The 16,632-nt window shown below is 55.5% G+C and overlaps 3 protein-coding genes across 13 annotated transcripts in view; 2 read left to right on the top strand and 1 right to left on the bottom strand.

Moving 5' to 3' along the window:
* Positions 1 to 9,065, top strand: part of SETD1A (SET domain containing 1A, histone lysine methyltransferase) — a 21,983-nt gene extending 12,918 nt beyond the window's left edge. For all 6 annotated transcript variants that reach the window (XM_070484548.1, XM_070484550.1, XM_070484551.1 and 3 more), the window contains 6 exons: positions 4,221 to 5,273; positions 5,697 to 5,869; positions 5,952 to 6,062; positions 6,230 to 6,349; positions 8,031 to 8,168; positions 8,248 to 9,065. In XM_070484548.1, the coding sequence (XP_070340649.1) occupies positions 4,221 to 5,273; positions 5,697 to 5,869; positions 5,952 to 6,062; positions 6,230 to 6,349; positions 8,031 to 8,168; positions 8,248 to 8,421 (1,769 nt within the window). In that variant the 3' untranslated portion in view covers positions 8,422 to 9,065. The remainder of the gene's footprint in view (positions 1 to 4,220; positions 5,274 to 5,696; positions 5,870 to 5,951; positions 6,063 to 6,229; positions 6,350 to 8,030; positions 8,169 to 8,247) is intronic.
* Positions 9,036 to 16,632, bottom strand: part of STX1B (syntaxin 1B) — a 22,534-nt gene continuing 14,937 nt past the window's right edge. Inside the window, exon 10 of one of the 2 annotated variants that reach the window (XM_044747370.2) lies at positions 9,036 to 9,323. In XM_044747370.2, the coding sequence (XP_044603305.2) occupies positions 9,279 to 9,323 (45 nt within the window). In that variant the 3' untranslated portion in view covers positions 9,036 to 9,278. Of the gene's footprint in view, positions 9,324 to 13,123; positions 16,540 to 16,632 lie in introns of those variants that run through there. The other variant, XM_014842368.3, reaches the window with a different exon arrangement.
* Positions 9,351 to 13,012, top strand: HSD3B7 (hydroxy-delta-5-steroid dehydrogenase, 3 beta- and steroid delta-isomerase 7). Of its 5 annotated transcripts, XM_070484569.1 has the most exons (8): positions 9,550 to 9,678; positions 9,873 to 10,030; positions 10,105 to 10,224; positions 10,436 to 10,591; positions 10,885 to 10,993; positions 11,072 to 11,171; positions 11,362 to 11,524; positions 11,997 to 13,012. In XM_070484569.1, the coding sequence occupies exons 2-8, from the start codon at positions 10,003 to 10,005 to the stop codon at positions 12,410 to 12,412; spliced, it is 1,092 nt and encodes a 363-aa protein (XP_070340670.1). In that variant the 5' UTR covers positions 9,550 to 9,678; positions 9,873 to 10,002; the 3' UTR covers positions 12,413 to 13,012. The 5 variants fall into 5 exon arrangements, with proteins under 5 accessions (XP_070340669.1, XP_014697851.3, XP_070340670.1 ...); XM_070484568.1 differs by lacking the exon at positions 9,873 to 10,030 and having other exon boundaries at positions 9,351 to 9,678; XM_014842365.3 differs by lacking the exon at positions 9,873 to 10,030 and having other exon boundaries at positions 9,386 to 9,678; positions 10,053 to 10,224.

The following is a 16,632-nucleotide window of genomic DNA, read 5'->3' as shown; positions in this document are numbered from 1 at the left end:
TCTCGTTTAATCCTAAGACACTTCTCCCAGCCTCTGTTGAGTCCATCAGTAGCAAAAGAGCCAGTGGGGTCTCAGGTCAGAGGGCATAAATTGTAGTGTTCTTTCATTCTCACTAGAGCAGAAAGGAGTAGGACATGGTCAGATTTGCATTTAAGAAAGATCATTCTGGCAGGAGGGGGTGGGATTTGGAAGAGGTAGGGAAGGAGGCAAGGTGACTCATGAGAAGGTTTGAAGGGATGCAGGTAAGCAAAGGGCATGGATCAAAGCTGGGGTGGTTACAGTGAGGTACGGGGAGTAGAAGTGGGGGTGAGGATTTGAGAGAAGTTTAGAAGCTAGAACTGCTTGGTTGAACTACTTACCAGGAAAGGAAACTCAAGGAAGAGAACCAGAATTAGGATGTAGCTCATGCATTTAGTTGGGGTTGAGTTTGAGATGCCTCTGGGACTTCCAGGTAGAAATATTCAACAGGCAGTTGGATCAATAGATCTGAAGCTCTGCAAAGAACAGTAGGCTGGAAACGAGGTAGATACCTGAGATTAGTGAAAGTATGGATGTGAATCTACTTGTATACCCTAGGAGGATGGATCAAGTGTGAGAAGGGGGCCAGAGCCTTACAGTTTTGTGAGAGCTAGCTAGGCAAAGGGGAGCCAGAAGAGGCTGAAAAGGAGTGATCATAGGGGTTGGAGGAAACCAGGGAGCTCAGGTTTTCCAAAGGAGGGGTGTTCTATACCAGCAGGCCGCAAGAGAGGTTGTGAGATAGGAAACGCGTCTGTTGGATTTGGCAGTTAGGAGGTCACTGGTGACCTTATCGATTTCAGTAGAGTGGATCAGACTAAAGTCAAGTTATGGAACGTTAGGGAGTGAGGGCAGGTGACAAAGACAGCCAGTTTTATGGAAGGGGTAGGCTACTCATGTTGTGAAAGGAAAGAGAGAGTTGAGGGATTGTAAATAATAATATTAGTTAACATTTATTGAGTACTTCCTGAATCCCAGGCTCTAAGCCTGGCACATTGCAAATTCATTTTCTTAGTCAGTCCTTACAGTATCCCTCTTACTCTCATTTTACAGATGAGGAATTTGAGGCTTAGTGAGATGCTTAAGCTTCCCCAGCTGGGATTGGAGAGATAGCAAGAAAATAATGCAGTCTGGACTCTAGATCTGATATAAATCTCTCCATCAATGGAGGGCAAGGGGATGTGGGGTGGTGGGCGGGGGGGGGGGGCGAGTTTCATGCCCAGAGGCCTCCTTTTTCAAACTCTGCAGTAGGAAGGAAGGACATTTTCTGAACGAGAGGGATTGGGTGGAGTAGGAACCTTGGAAAGTGAGGAGAACAGGGAGTGAGGATGAAAGCTGCCCAGGCTTGCCAGCAACTCAGAAACCTGGCTGGGGGTTGGGGGTGAAGGAGCAGAGAAGGTAGGTGGTTGGATAGGTTCAGGGTTGAGAGTCTACAGGGTAGAGGTGGTAGAAGGATGTGGAAAGTACTGTGAAAAGAGAGTACAAAGTGAGGGCCCCTGTGGTCTGGGCATAATGAAGAAGTTAATTTAGGGGAAGGGTGATGGGCTGAAGGGAGTTAGAAGGATGGGAAATTGAAAAGGCGCAGTGGGATGAACTGAAAGGACCTGGGGAACCGTGGTCAGAGTGTAAGGGCCCAAGGTGGAGCCATTCTAGGGGGTGACAGGGTCAAGTATATGACTGGTGGAGGATAGCTGAGGATAAGTGAAGGAAGTCACTGGAGATGTGAGAACAGGTGGGATATCAGAGTCCCCTAGGTTGCTGGCAGGGGTGGGAGAGGAGAGGAACATTAAAGCAGGTCCCTTGGGTTTCAGAGAATGATGGGGAAATCCAAGTTACCGAGGATGCATCTGGCTAGAGGGCTGTGTGGCCTGATGGCAGCAGCCTGGGAGAGGGCTTGTCTGGCGGAACCTGAAGACAGGGACCAGGAACGGGGGCCTGGCCGCATTTAGGACTGCCTTTCTTCTGTCTTCCACTCTGGGGCGTTGCATTCTTCTCTCTTTCCTCAAATGGGTTTCGTCTGCTTCTCCGTTCCAACAGGATTTCTGCCTCTACAGATAGACCCACTCCTATCTTAGATCCTTATTCTCAGGGAAGTTTCTGGTTGGGCTGGCTTGGGCAGGTAGCCGTCAGTTAATGATGGCTCGGGGGAGGGAGCAGACAGGTCATGCAGTAGAAACAGTGATTTCTGGGAGTTGTATCGACTGGCAGGTACCTCAAGTCTCCCTAAATGAAAAGTGTGGCCGGGTTTCCTTTAGGACAGGGAGCGAAAGGGAAATATGTATGAAGAAGCTGAACCAGGAGGGGAATTTATTCTCTAGAGTCAGGTTTCCAGAGGGCACAGTGGGCTAGGTTGGGAGAATGGGTCAGAGGGGGAGGCTGTCCCAAAATAATGGAGAGGGGAGGAGGTGAGAGGACTCAGAAACTGGAGGGTCTGGGACTAGCACCTGGGGCCTTGCTAGCTTCAGAGTGTGGTTTACTGCTGACTGAGACTCCAGATGGAATCCAGAGCCTTAGGAGACAGCAGGCTGAGGCCCTGACTCAGGATGCCAGATTGGGGAGCGTCTGTTAAGGCAGTGGACACAGTTGATCACTGCCTGTTTGAACCAGGTCTGATGCTGGCTGCCCTTTAGCTCTGTGAGTGGTAGAGCCAGATAAGAAACAACTGAGCCCCAATGCAGGACGTCCAGAGCAGCGTAGGGCAGTAGATGAGAGCACGAGCTCAAACCAGGCTGCCTGGGGTGCGGATTTTTGTTCTGTCATTTGCCAGCTGTGTGACCTTGGGCAGGTTATTAACCTCTCTCTGCCTCAAGTTCCTTATCTGTAAGATGGTGTTAATTATAGTTCCCACCTCAGGGTTGTTTTGAGAATCAAATGAGTAGTTAATATATGTAAAACGCTTGGATTGGTGCTTGGCACAAAATATTAGCTATTAATTGGCTGCAGCCAACCTGAAGCCTGGCATTCAAGAACCACCAGCCTTCTGGTTCTGAGAGGAAGATATTACCAATGTCCATGGAAGTCAGGGAAGCCTTCACAAAGGAGGTAGCATTGAGCTGGGTCTAAAAGCTGCTTGTGAGCTTTCCCCATGGGCCTGGGAAGAAAGGTATTCCAAACAAAGGGACCTGTGTGAGCAAAGGGCCAGGGGCCTGAAAGGCCATGCCTCTCTGGGTGACTAAAACCTAGGATGAGAGGGTGAGGCCATGGACTGGCCTCACGGGGATTATCTGGTGGGTCAGGTGTGCAGAACAGGGTCTGTCCCATGGAAAGGGCTCTGCATGTCTTGAGCAGTGTTCAGACCCCTGCACTCAACAGCATACTTGGGAGTCCCACAGAGGGAGGATGTGCTCACTGTCCTTCCTGTGGGGAGTAACGTGGCGGGAGAGAGCATCGCCTGCTTGAAGACAGTATATCCCCTCCCCAACCCACCCCTCATCCTTTGGGTCTCAGCTTCACCCTCAGCTTCTTTAGGGGAGAGTTCCTGGCCACTCCCCACTTGGGCACATCCCCAGTGTTGTTTGGCAGGCAGTGGAGAGGAAGGCAAATTTTATAAAATATTTAAATACAAAGATTCTTTGATTATATTTTTTTACCTCAATAAACAGAGAAATTGATTATAGTTGAAATAATGGACACTTTAATTCGAATCTGGTTAATTGCGTCCTGATTATAATATGCAGCTGGCAAAAACTGTCTTGGTCTATGCGCCTAGTTGTTGGATGTAGTTCTGTCACTGCTAGTCTTGGTAAAAAGGCGAGTCCAGGAGTTCGTTTCCTTTGAGCCCCCACCCCCACCCTTCACAGTGTAGGTTGTACATTTGTTTCTTGTAACTGTCTCCTCTGGACTGTAATCTCTCTGTGGGCTTTGAACGTGTCTGCTCAGTGTGTTTTCCCCACATCTGACATAGTTGCTCAGTCAGTGTTTGTTGAATGGATGAATGAGCAGGTGCAAAATCCTGTCCTGTCAAGGGAGCCCATAGTGCTGAGAACATTGCAGGTGTGAGAGGCAGGCAGTGTGTTCCCTGAGTGAGCAGCGCACGAGTGTCTGTTGGAAGCTGAGGAGAGTGTGAGTGCAGACTGTTGAAAGGCGGCTGGGCTGTGGACTCCCCAGTGAGGCTGGCCCGTCTCCTGCCCACAATGAATCTCAGTCTGATAATGTCAGGCCAAGAAGCTGACCCTCTCCCTTTCCCTGTGTGCTTCCTTGCTCAGGTTCCACTGAGGAACCACCTCCCAGTGTGCCCCAGCCTCCCCCGGAGCCACCAGCTGGGCCCCCAGCCCCAACTCCCCGCCCTGATGATCGCCCCTCCTCCCCCATCCCCCTCCTGCCCCCACCCAAGAAACGCCGGAAAACTGTCTCCTTCTCTGCCGTGGAGGAGGTGCCAGCCCCAGAGCCTCCCCCAGTTGCCCCGCCCCAGGTCAAGTCTCCTGGCCCCATCTCCCGCAAAGTCCCCCGGGGCGTGGAGCGGACCATTCGCAACCTGCCCCTGGACCACGCATCTCTGGTCAAGAGTTGGCCCGAGGAGGTGTCCCGAGGAGGTCGGAGTCGGGCTGGAGGCCGAGGCCGCTCCACCGAGGAAGAAGAGGCTGAGCCAGGGACAGAAGTGGACTTGGCAGTGCTGGCCGACCTGGCCCTGACCCCAGCCCGGCATGGGCTGGCTGCCCTGCCTACTGGTGATGACTCGGAGGCCACAGAGACATCGGACGAGGCAGACCGCCCGGTCCCCCTGCTCAGCCACATTCTCCTGGAGCACAACTACGCCCTCGCCGTCAAGCCCCCACCCCTCACGCCAGCCCCTCGGCCCTTGGAGCCAGTTCCTGCCCCTGCAGCCCTCTTCAGCTCCCCAGCGGACGAGGTCCTGGAGGCCCCTGAGGTGGTAGTGGCTGAGGCGGAGGAGCCAAAGTCGCAGCAGCAGCAGCAGAAGCAGCAAGAGGAGGGGGAAGATGGGGAGGAGGAGGAAGAAGAGGAATCAGAGTCATCTGAGAGCAGCAGCAGCAGCAGCAGTGATGGTGAGGGGGCTGTCCGGCGGCGCAGCCTCCGCTCCCACACGCGGCGCAGGAGGCCACCCCCGCCACCCCCACCCCCACCGCCCCCTAGCTTCGAGCCCCGCAGTGAGTTTGAGCAGATGACCATCCTGTATGACATTTGGAACTCGGGCCTGGACTTGGAGGACATGAGCTACCTGCGGCTCACATACGAGCGGCTGCTGCAGCAGACAAGCGGGGCTGACTGGCTTAATGACACCCACTGGGTCCATCACACCAATATCCTGAGCCCTGAGGCTGGCCTTCTCAGGATAGGAAGACAGGCCCAGGGGGTGGGAGTGGACTTATCTGGGGTCACCCAGCCGGGCATTGTCCTCCTCAGATCACTCCTGGTGTCTGCATTTATCTCCCTCCCCATCCAGTTCTCTCTGCCGTGTTCAGCCTGGGTATTTCTCCTCTGGCTACCAAGCAACTCTGTTCTCTCTGCCTCATGCCTCTTTTCTGCCTCCCAAACTTTTTCTGGCAGAAAAGGTGGGGTCTAAGACTTACATCTCTCTGTCTTTTTGTCCTCACAATGAGTATGCTCAGGACCTCCTGCTGTAAGGTCAGTTGCCCTTTCCTTGGACTGGGGAGGACAGAGGGGAGTGGGGTCCCAGGGGTCTGTCCAGTGAGGAACCCCTTCTCTTCCTTAACACCCTGCACTCACCAACCTGAGCACTCCAAAACGTAAGCGGCGGCCCCAGGATGGGCCCCGTGAGCACCAGACGGGCTCAGCCCGCAGCGAAGGCTATTACCCCATCAGCAAGAAGGAAAAGGACAGGTACCTGGATGTGTGCCCTGTCTCGGCCCGGCAGCTGGAAGGAGCAGACACTCAGGTGAGGCTCTGCCCTCATATCTGGCATACTCTTCCCATTCTTTCTCCTGTCACTTCCTTCCTCCCTGTCCTGCTTCTCACAGGGGACTAACCGTGTGCTTTCGGAGCGCCGGTCTGAGCAGCGGCGGCTGCTGAGCGCCATCGGCACCTCAGCCATCATGGACAGCGATCTGCTAAAGCTAAACCAGCTCAAGGTGAGGAGCTGGGCCTTGAGGAAGAGAGAGGCTCAATGGGAACGCAGCATCATGGAGTCCCCTGGGGGTGGAGGTGGTGGAGAGTGGCCCAAAATACCCTCCTGCCCTGGAGGTAAGGAGCTAGCTTTCAGGAGGGGTCCAGCAGCAGTCTGCCTTCTGCCCTCTAGTTCCGGAAGAAGAAGCTCCGATTTGGCCGGAGCCGAATCCATGAGTGGGGTCTTTTTGCCATGGAACCCATCGCAGCTGACGAGATGGTCATCGAATATGTGGGTCAGAACATCCGCCAGGTGAGAGGCCTCATATCCAGCCCCAGCCCCCGATCTGATGCAGCATGGGAAGCTCACAGGAGGAGAAGTATCTGACCCTCTGGATGAAACCCCACATACATACCTTCCTGGCTCCACAACTCAGCCAGTGAAACCTGCCTCTTTTTTTTTCTTCCTTCCTTTTACAACTAGTAATGGGTACGAGTAAACTAGATGTTAATGATCCAGCAAGAAAAAAGACTAGTATTCTCTCTCCCTTTAGGGACGTCACAGTTTAGTGGGGAAGACAATCATTGAACAAGTAACTGCAATAAAGGATGGCGTTTGGTTAATGCGAAAGGGGAAGTTTGGGAAGGCAGGGGAGGCGGGAACACAGTGGTGTTTAAACCAGGAGCTGAAAGATGAAACTGAACTCCCAGGCTCAGGTGAGGGGAAGGGCGCTCCCAGCTGTGCGACAGCATGCACAAAGGCCTTGGAGGCAGGATGTTCTTATGATGGCAAGGAGGTCAGTATGGCTAGTTGGAAAAACGAGGGCCCGTGGCAGCAACTGGCTGGAGGGGCAGGTGAAGGCCAGACTCCACAGAGCTTAGAAGCCACACTAATAAGTTTGGACTGATGATGAGAGAGGAGAGTCATTGCGAGGCTCTGAGCAGGAGAGGAATTTGGAAGGTAGTAGCCTCCTTCTGACTGCAGCGTGGAGAGAGAACTGGAGGCTGAGACCAGCGGTGGGGGATGTTACAGAGATCCCAGCTGGACGCAGGGGTGGCCTGGAAGAGGCTGTTGCAGCCAGCGCAACAGAGGAATCTTTAGGCCCAAAGTAGCTGGCAGGACTAGGCAACAGGTTGGATCTGGAGAGTGAGCGCAAGAGGGGGATGGGAAGCCATTTCTCAGAGTGCTGCCTTTAGCAGCTAGGAGTAGGTAGGGCTGCCAGTGAGATGGGGAGCGAGGAGGAGGAGCGGGCGGTGGTTAAGATGAGTTCCACTCAGGACATGTGAAGTTGCAGGGCCCGGGGGACAGCTAGGGAATGATGCCCAACAGCTCCACTGAGGTGGCTTTTGGCTGGAGATGGAAGTTTGGGAGGAGTCCCCATCACTTAGCTGGCAGTTGAAGCCCTGGAAAAGAGTGAGATCACCCAAGGAGAGAGTACAGGGGACTTACTGTCCCATTTGCTGGGAAATAAGAGTTACTCTTTTTCACGCAAGAATGAGGGCCCTAATGTGGATGCCAGCAGCAGCCAGTGTGTGTCTGTTTTGGAGAGAGGGTCATGGGAGAAGAGATGAATAGGGTTCAGTCCATGAAGTGGCCACTGTCATCTTGGGAACTGCCCCAGCCCCATAGCAGTCAGGGGGCCCCACTGTGGACCAGACAGACACTTCAGAAGGAGCCAGTGGCTGCTGCTCCTGCCCAGTGACCAGTGCAGTCTTCCCTGAGATCCTCTTTGGATGACTTAGAATGGCAGCCAAAGGTTTAGGGTGGGTGGCCCTAAGAGGGAGGGCTCCTGGAAACAAAGTCAGGGGAGTCAGTGTCTTGCGTTAGTGGGAGCCAGAGGGAGAGCCACAGGTCCAGAATAGGTCAGTGTGGCCCCCAGGGTGGTAGCTGGGAGACTGTCCAGATCCCCCATCATGGAGACTGGTGGGGTCAGGCCTGGTCCGGCAGGAACCTGAGAAGGCTGCTCCCTGACCATGGCACTCCACCCTACCAGATGGTGGCTGACATGCGGGAGAAGCGCTATGTGCAGGAGGGCATTGGCAGCAGCTACCTATTCCGGGTGGACCACGACACCATCATCGATGCTACCAAGTGTGGCAACCTGGCGAGGTTCATCAACCACTGCTGCACGGTGCGCCAAGGGCCAGGCTGGGGGCGGTGCAGGGGTCCGAGGGAGTGGCCTCTGCTCACACTACCCTCCCTTCCTGCAGCCCAACTGTTATGCCAAGGTGATCACCATCGAGTCCCAGAAGAAGATTGTGATTTACTCCAAGCAGCCCATCGGTGTGGATGAGGAGATCACCTATGACTACAAGTTCCCACTAGAGGACAACAAGATCCCATGTCTGTGCGGCACCGAGAGCTGCCGAGGCTCCCTCAACTGAGGTGGGGCAGTTGCCCACACCCCTATTTATTCCCCTTGGTGCCCTGAGCTCCCAGCCCCCCAGCCTTAGTGGGCTCTGCAGGGCCCACAAGCCCCCATCTCCAAATGTGGGGTTGGAGGCCATGAGCCTGGCAAGGGAGCCTCAGTTCCTTGAGGTGTCTTCTGCCTCCCTGTCACCCCTGCCCACCCACACCCCAATTTTTTTTTCTTTGCGGAGAAGAAGCTGTAAATGTTTTGTAGCTGCCAGCAGCTGTTTCCTGTGGAAACCTGGGGTGCCGGCTTGTACAGATCCTGTTCTTGGGGGGCTACAAAGCCCTCTTGCTTTGTGTTAATGGGGACTTCCCCTTTGTGCCCTGCGTGTACCCCTCCCCAGTTTAGGGGTCTCTTGGGGCAGTGGCCATGTTCTCCCCCTGGGGGGGGGCCCTGTGCTCCCAGTCCTGGGGACTCCGTGCCTGGAACCCTGCCTCATCTTGTTTCTGCCAGCCCCTGTGGGTCACCCTTCCACCCTGGTGTCTGGGAGCTCCAGCTCAGCCAGGCCTGGACAGTGGGGGGCAGGCCCTTCTGTTGGGCTGGATTGTACATATGTTAATAGAGCAAACCCAACGCCACATTTTTATAATTGTGATTAAACTTTATTGTACAAAAGTGCTTGGTCAGTATCTTTGGGGAAGAGTAGGGTGGGATGGGGGTTGAGGACAACGGGGAAGAGAGGGGGAAATGGGTGGCCTGGAGTTTGTGATCTGTAGAGGGGCAAGAGTGCACACCTGCAGACTCAGCCACCTTTGCTCTGGGCCACCTGATAAGTTGGAACAGCCATCCAGAAATGCCTCTACAAGGCCAGCCAGATCTGGGCCAAGGTCAGGTCTCCCTTCCTTTCCCCGCTGCCGCTAGGCTTCTGGCCTCCTGGGGAATCCAGGAAGAGGGAAGGACTGATGTCATGTAGTGGGAGTGAGGTCACCCTGTCTGCTCCATCCTGTGAGCTGAAACCTCTCAGCACCCACCCAGCAGGTTCTGGCTTCCCCAAGTTCTCCCTGAAACCAGATGCCCGTGGAGGAAAGAGTAGCCACCAGGGGGCGCCTGTGGCAAGAGTGTGGTGGACCAAGGGGTGGAGGCTGGGCAGGTCTCTGTTCCTGGAATGGGCCAGGAGGGAGGAGGAGCAAGCGGAAGGGGAGGGTGTGTTTCTGGCCGGCTCGCCCAGGCCGACGAGAAGACAGCCCCTCCGGTGGCCAGTCTGGGCGCCCTGTGACCGTGGCTGCAGGTAAGCAGAGGTGATGCCAGGGCCCGGGGGTCCCTTCCAGTCCCAGTCCTGCCTACTCTCCTCTACCCTTCCTCCCCAATTCCCTGCCTCCCACCCTCCATTTTGTCTCAGAACCTCCCCATTCACTGCAGGCCCTAAGCCCTTCCTACACACCAAGCCCTCACCCTTCTTATCTCAGTAACTGCAATTGGCAGGGTCAGAGGGCAGGGAGCCTGACTACTGCACCCACAGCTGCAGCCTCCAGGAACAGCCCTGGCCCCTGGGTCACTGCTCCAGTCCCTAGGCCAGAGGCCCCTTCTAGGAGTAAAAAGGAGGCCTCTGGTGATGGGGCAGGTGGCGGCAGGCAACCCAGGTGAGCCAGGGTCTCTCCTCAGCTGGGCATGGCAGACTCTGCACGGGCCCAGAAGCTGGTGTACCTGGTCACAGGTGGCTGTGGCTTCCTGGGGGAGCATGTGGTGAGAATGCTGCTGCAGCGGGAACCCCGGCTCTGTGAGCTGCGGATCTTTGACCTGCACCTGGGTCCCTGGCTGGACGAGTTGAAGACAGGTGATGGTGGTGGGGAGAAAATGGGGGGAGGGTGTGGACTCCCTTCTCTGTGGTGGAAAAGATGATGCCTATTTACAGTCTCCAGTGCACATGGATGGGATGAGTGAGTCACTCTGGGAACATGTGGCTCCCAAGGGTGTAGGCTGAACCCAGTAGCTGGCCGATGGCCCCAACTCTGACATTGCTTCTGGCTGCTCCAACCCCCTACCAGGGCCCGTGCGGGTGACTGCCATCCAGGGGGATGTGACCCAGGCCCACGAGGTGGCAGCGGCTGTGGCTGGAGCCCACGTGGTCATCCACACGGCTGGGCTGGTGGACGTGTTTGGGAAGGCCAGTCCTGAGACCATCCATGAGGTCAACGTGCAGGGTGAGGTGCTCCCCACCAGTTCTAATAATGCACTTAACAGTCCCTGGCACATGGCCTGATCTTGGCTATTTGTCCCCCAACCCCTCTTTGACCTTGACCTCTGTGATTCTCCTGTGACAACCTGTCCTGTGGACACCCTGCCCCTGTAATGGCAGGCTGGCCCTGAGTGACCTGCTGTGGTTCTCCCTGGACCTGGGGAAGGAAGCACATGCCATCATCCACACTTGGGATGGGGAGGAGAAAGAAGCTTCAGCTAGGACACTCCCCACCCCCTCACCTCCTGCCTTCCCCAGGCACACAGAACGTGATTGAGGCTTGTGTGCAGACTGGAACACAGTTCCTGGTCTACACAAGCAGCATGGAAGTTGTGGGGCCCAACGTCAAAGGCCACCCCTTCTACAGGTGAGCTGAGGTTCCCCCCAATACTTTAAGAGCTCTATCTCCCTTCAGCATTAAGAATCTTCCCTCTCCCCCCACCAGGGGCAATGAGGACACCCCATATGAAGCAGTACACAGACACCCCTATCCTTGCAGCAAGGCCCTAGCTGAACGGCTGGTTCTGGAAGCCAATGGAAGGAAGGTGAGACTGGAGAAGATGAGACCTAGAGATGGGGGTGGGGAAGGCTGCCAGTTAGAGGCAGAGCCAGGGCCAGCTGGGCTTCTTTGCATCCTGCCTGGGCACTTCTTTTCTATCTCCAGCTTTAGGAGGCCAAGGCAGAGGGTGAGCCACTGAGTCCTAGGTCTTAGCAGTGCCTGCCTTTTGCTCCCAGGTCCGCGGGGGGCTGCCTCTGGTAACATGTGCCCTGCGTCCCACTGGCATCTACGGTGAAGGCCACCAGATCATGAGAGACTTCTACCACCAGGGCCTGCGCCTGGGGGGTCGGCTCTTTCGGGCCATCCCAGCCTCTGTGGAGCATGGCCGGGTCTATGTGGGTGAGGCCTGTGCTAGGCGGGGGAGGCTAAGAATTTGGGGGAGGAGGGCGTGAACTCTGGCTAGAAAAGGATGGTCTATACATGGGCCAGGATAGACTATGATACATGGGCACTGTCTGCACAAGCCACAGAGGAAACAGCATCTATGCAAGTTGGGAAGGCTGACATAAAAACATGTCATAGGCTGAGGAGAGGAGTGGAGTTATGAGAGCAACATTTCCCCAGGAGAGGAGAGGGGCAGCATCTACACTGGACCAAAAGAAGAAGGAATAGCATCCATACAGGCTGGCCCAGGGAGTGGCTATAGGCGCCAGGGAGAAAGCAGCCTTTACTAGGGCTGTAGTTATATCAGCAGCATCTACATGGGCCCAAAGAGGGAGTGGTTTGTACGTGGGCTGGCCCAGGAGAAAGCAGCATCTACATGGCTGCAAGGGCACTCAGGGGTGTGTCCATCCCCTCCCTTGACTGGCAGGCAACGTGGCCTGGATGCATGTGCTGGTGGCCCGGGAGCTGGAGCAGCGAGCGGCACTAATGGGTGGCCAGGTGTACTTCTGCTATGACAAATCACCTTATAAGAGCTACGAGGACTTCAACATGGAGTTCCTGCGCCCCTGTGGACTGCGGCTGGTGGGCACCCGCCCGCTGTTGCCCTACTGGCTGCTGGTGTTTCTGGCTGCCCTCAATGCCCTGCTGCAGTGGCTGCTGCGGCCGCTGCTGCTCTATGCGCCCCTGCTCAACCCCTACACACTGGCTGTGGCCAACACCACCTTCACCGTCAGCACCAACAAGGCTCAGCGCCATTTTGGCTATGAGCCCCTGTTCTCATGGGAGGACAGCCGGACCCGCACCATTCGCTGGGTGCAGGGCGTGGAGAGCTCATCCCAGTGACGGTGGAGCTGGGACCTAGAAGCCCAGCATGGCACATCCTTCTGGGTCCAGAGCCCTCAAACCCTGGATGGGAGGAAAGGGTCTGGTGCCAGACTGGCTCTTCTGGAGCTTTCCACAGTTTAATTCCATGGGCCATGAGTCTGTCCTGATGCCCCTAAGTTCTAGGGCAGGAGTGGCTTCACTCTCAACCCAGGCCTGACGGCTGGCTGGTGAGAGCCTGACTTCCCTGGTGTTCTCAACTGCCCATCCCATTGCTGGATTTTCCAGCAGGAAGCGGGTAGAAGTTCCACAGGCCTCATGCTGGCCTTCTGACGTCTAAGCATGATCCTCAGGCCTGGACTCAGAGTGAAGGTGCTTTCTGGCTCCTCTACCATGTTTGTCCCTTCTTGGGGGGTCATAGTCTCATTATTTTAAAACATTGATCACCTTTAGACATTTATCTTGTAATTCTCTTCAATGAAATCTGAGGAAATCCATGTATTTTCACATGTTCCCGCCCCTATACCCAAATCAGTTCCTGCAATATTGTTACATCTCTGCCTGAGGATGCCCCAGCAATGTTGTACCTGGCCAAGCCCTGGATTAAAACTCCTTATCCAAGCCTGTGTCCATCCACCTCTCCAGCTCCCCAGCCCACCTCCCACCATGTGTCTCCCCCTCCCGACGGCGCCTGGCCCATGTGTCGACAGAAGGAAGTGAGCACACAGCACGCCCGCTGTTGGATTGGTTGCTATTTCTCCCGTCCCACAGGGCCCGACCTGGCCCGGGGTGGGGGTGGGGGGCTCTGGGGACAGGACATGCAGGGGGGGTGGGCGGGGCAGAATTTTCCTGTGTTTTATCCATTTGCAACTTGGTCACCAATAGAGAGAAATGGGACTCTGAGGGCTAACAGGAGAGGGTGGCCTGGCTCTGGGCCCCCAGCCAGGCCCCAGGAGTCCTGTCCCCTCTGGGGAAGAGAGGCAAAGAGCTCTAGAAACCAACGGAGAAACAGAAGGGGCAGGGACTCATGTCAGCAAACACGGCTACGTCACGTGACACGCCAGCGACACGGAAACACACGCCAACGCACATGGCTGCACAGCGGGCACAGGGTGGGTGGGGGAGAAGGGAGCCAGGGCCACCCATCTTGTCCTCTGTGGGGCAGGCTGGGGGGAGGCAGGGTGAATGCATAGAACACATCATGTACACACGCTCAAGGCGTGGCAAGAGCGTGCATCAACCCACAGGCACATGGGAGGGACACGCAGTGTGCTTCGTGAGAGGGAGGGCTAGGAAGAAAGGGGGAGGAGAAGCAGCAAGCCCTGGCTAGGCCTGGGACCACCCATGGGGCACGCATGGGCCTGATGATTGTGGATGCATGGAGGGTGGGCAGCACACACTTGTCTGAGAACATGCAAAAGACACCAGCCCCCAGACAACACTCCAGGACACACAGACACTGCAGCCAACAAGCAAACACACCGTGTGATTTGTGTGACTTGTAGAAGCCGGGGCATAGCAGACCCTTGGGGACCCTCTGGTCCAACTGAGGCCCAGAGATGGGCAGCTATGGGCCTAATAGCACTCAAAGAGTCAGTAGCATCACTCCAGCCATGTCTCCACCCTTCTTGTGGCCCCAAGGTTGTGGAAATTCTGGAAACACTTGGGCTGAAAGGGTGTCCTGGCTGGGCAGCAGGAAGGAAAAAGGAGGGAGTTGCTGGGGCCTGCTCTGATGTCCCCAAAGAAGCCTGAGATGGGAGCAGGAGGGTTGCAGTCAGACACGGGGCGAACTTCCTGTCCTGCAGAAGGGCATTCTGGGAATGTACAGGCAGGCTCCCCTCCTCAGGACAGCCCACCTTGGGGGTTACATGTATTGGCCACACACAGGCAGGGCCCAAACAGCCAGGTGGGGAAGGGGCTGGCTATCTGAGCTGGGGTGGGAGTGGGGAGGGGTGTTGTGTTCTGGAAGGTCACACCTGCATTTTCTCACACACATACACACACTCTGGAAGGTCATGTCTCTCACACATGCTTTACGTGAAGTGGACCCTGGAAATGATCTGCACACACCCTTGAGTCCTTCACCCTGTGCACATGTGCCCCCAAGCCCAGGGCAGGGCACATTCCTGCACCTGTGCGTTCCATCCTGTAAGTGTGGGTCCATGTTCCTGGGCCACGGAGTGGGGGGCTTCTGACACTGTCCTCCCTCGTGTACTTCTCACCTGCCACCAAATGCACAAACCACCCATGCGTTTGTTGTCCACACAACAAGGGAGGAGCTAGCCCTTTCCTCACCGTCAGAAACCCAGGCCTGTGTCCCACCTTCAGTGTCACCCTGATGGGGGAACAGCTATTGCCAACATTTCAGCAGAAGTATCAGGGGATGGGTCCTGGGACTTAGCGCATCCTGAGTGGCCACTGCCACACTGGCCGTTCCAGTACGTCTGAAATAAACAGTTCCCCAAACTCAAGGGTCCCTGAGGCAGTGGGGACAAACATTGGCCTCTCCCAGCTCTGAGGTCAGTGTGTGGGAGGCAGCCATGCTCTCATTGTTAATTTGTCTGGGTTGGCCCTCGACATTTGCCTCATCAGTAACATTTCCTACCAATAGCCCTTTCAGGAGGCATTCGTGTGCAAATGGGTGCAGGCCTGTAGGGGCACCATGCCCATGTTAGCATGCACGGGTGCTCCAGTGTGTGTGTGTGTGCCTGAGTGTGGCCACCTGCACATGCCCTCCTCAGTCATGGCATGTGTCAGCAGACTGAGGTGTGCCAAACCTTCACAGGTGCAGGCCTATCCTCTGGCAGAGACAGAGAAAGATAAGCATCTGGGCATGTGTGCACAGGGGCTCTGAGACTTTGCAGGCAGGAAGCTCCAGTTGTACAATGTTGACGTAGCAGTGTGTAGCCATACCAGATACTGGTCAGTGGCTCGGGGAAGTGGGGGGTAAGTAAATCTGCATAAACAAACCTGGATGGGGCACACGTCTTTAAAGATAAATGTGTGTGTGTATAACACACAGGGGCAGAAACACTATGTAGAAAGCCTCCATACACACACATGCACACACACACACCCATATTCTAGACAGCACAGAAATACAGATTTCTGTGCCCACCCAAAACAGGTGTCCAGTGCACGATATGGAGAGCTCTGTCTGAGGAGAAGACCTGCCAACACTTCATGTACACCCTTGAGACACACACACACGTGTCCCTCTCATCACCTGCTGGGGGAAGTGCACATGTATACACAGGCCAAGCCAGGTTATTTACACACATATGCTTCCACTCACCTTGGCTGAACTCCACAGGCTGACAACACACACACACACACACACTCCCCAGGACATGTGTCAGCCCCTGGGGTGACTAAGCCAGAAGGGTGCTCTGTATCATGCTTGGGTGTCTGCCACGGCCTATGTGTATTTGGGTCTCCCTGGATCCTCTGGGAAAGTGAATGTGAGTGTCTGTGCCCACGCAACCCACCCCATTTACAGCAGACACAGGGCAGGGGCGTCAGTGGAGGAAGTGATGTTGCACTAGATGGAAACACTCAAACACAAAATTCCACGCACACAAATTGTGTGTCCACAGATCTGTGGCCACACACACACACACACACACACACACCTATTCACAGAAGACAGAGTGGGGCTTGGTGGGCTGCTCTGTTGTACCTGATCATAGTCTACACAACAACCCAAGAGAAGGGGGGAAGCTCAGACAGCACAGACTCGAGGTGGGGGGTAAGAAGAGTGATTTGGTGATTCTACACACATCTACACACGTACACACACACGCTGGGGTGTCCACACGTCTCGAGCATGTGCCAGCGGCATGCATGTTGGTGTGCATGTGGAATCACACCTGCTGCTATCTACGTGCGGGGGGCAGGGGTGGTCCGTGGCAGGGGGAGGTCCAGGGACTCCAGGGTCTAATGGGGGTGAAGGGGGGCTGCCTGGGTCTGTCTTGGGGTGAGCCTGGAGCAGGGGATGGAAAGGGCTGGTGGGGGTATTGCTCCTGATGTGGTAGGGGAGGGGTCTGGGAGAGATAGGGGTGGGGGGCCTACAAGCCCAGCGTCCCCCCAATGGATGACGCCAAGACCACCCCCAGCACCACACAGCAAATGATGATCATGATTTTCTTCTGCAGGCAGGAAGGGCGATAGGGAAGAAGGAAGAGAAAGAGAAACAGACAGTTAAAGAGAGACAGACAGACAGATGGGGAAAAGGGAAGGGA

Source organism: Equus asinus, chromosome 14 (assembly GCF_041296235.1).
Source record: "Equus asinus isolate D_3611 breed Donkey chromosome 14, EquAss-T2T_v2, whole genome shotgun sequence".
Classification (NCBI taxonomy): Eukaryota; Metazoa; Chordata; class Mammalia; order Perissodactyla; family Equidae; genus Equus; species Equus asinus.
Note: the sequence above shows the minus strand (reverse complement) of the source record. Positions and strands in the feature narration are given on the sequence as shown.

Excerpts from the sequence above, each read along its gene's own strand:
- HSD3B7 (XM_070484568.1), top strand. The coding sequence starts at position 9,462 with ATGCCCGTGGAGGAAAGAGTAGCCACCAGGGGGCGCCTGTGGCAAGAG. Across the intron at positions 10,994-11,071 it reads AAAGGCCACCCCTTCTACAG|GGGCAATGAGGACACCCCAT; the intron begins GTGAGCTGAGGT and ends TCCCCCCACCAG. Across the intron at positions 11,172-11,361 it reads TGGAAGCCAATGGAAGGAAG|GTCCGCGGGGGGCTGCCTCT; the intron begins GTGAGACTGGAG and ends TTTTGCTCCCAG.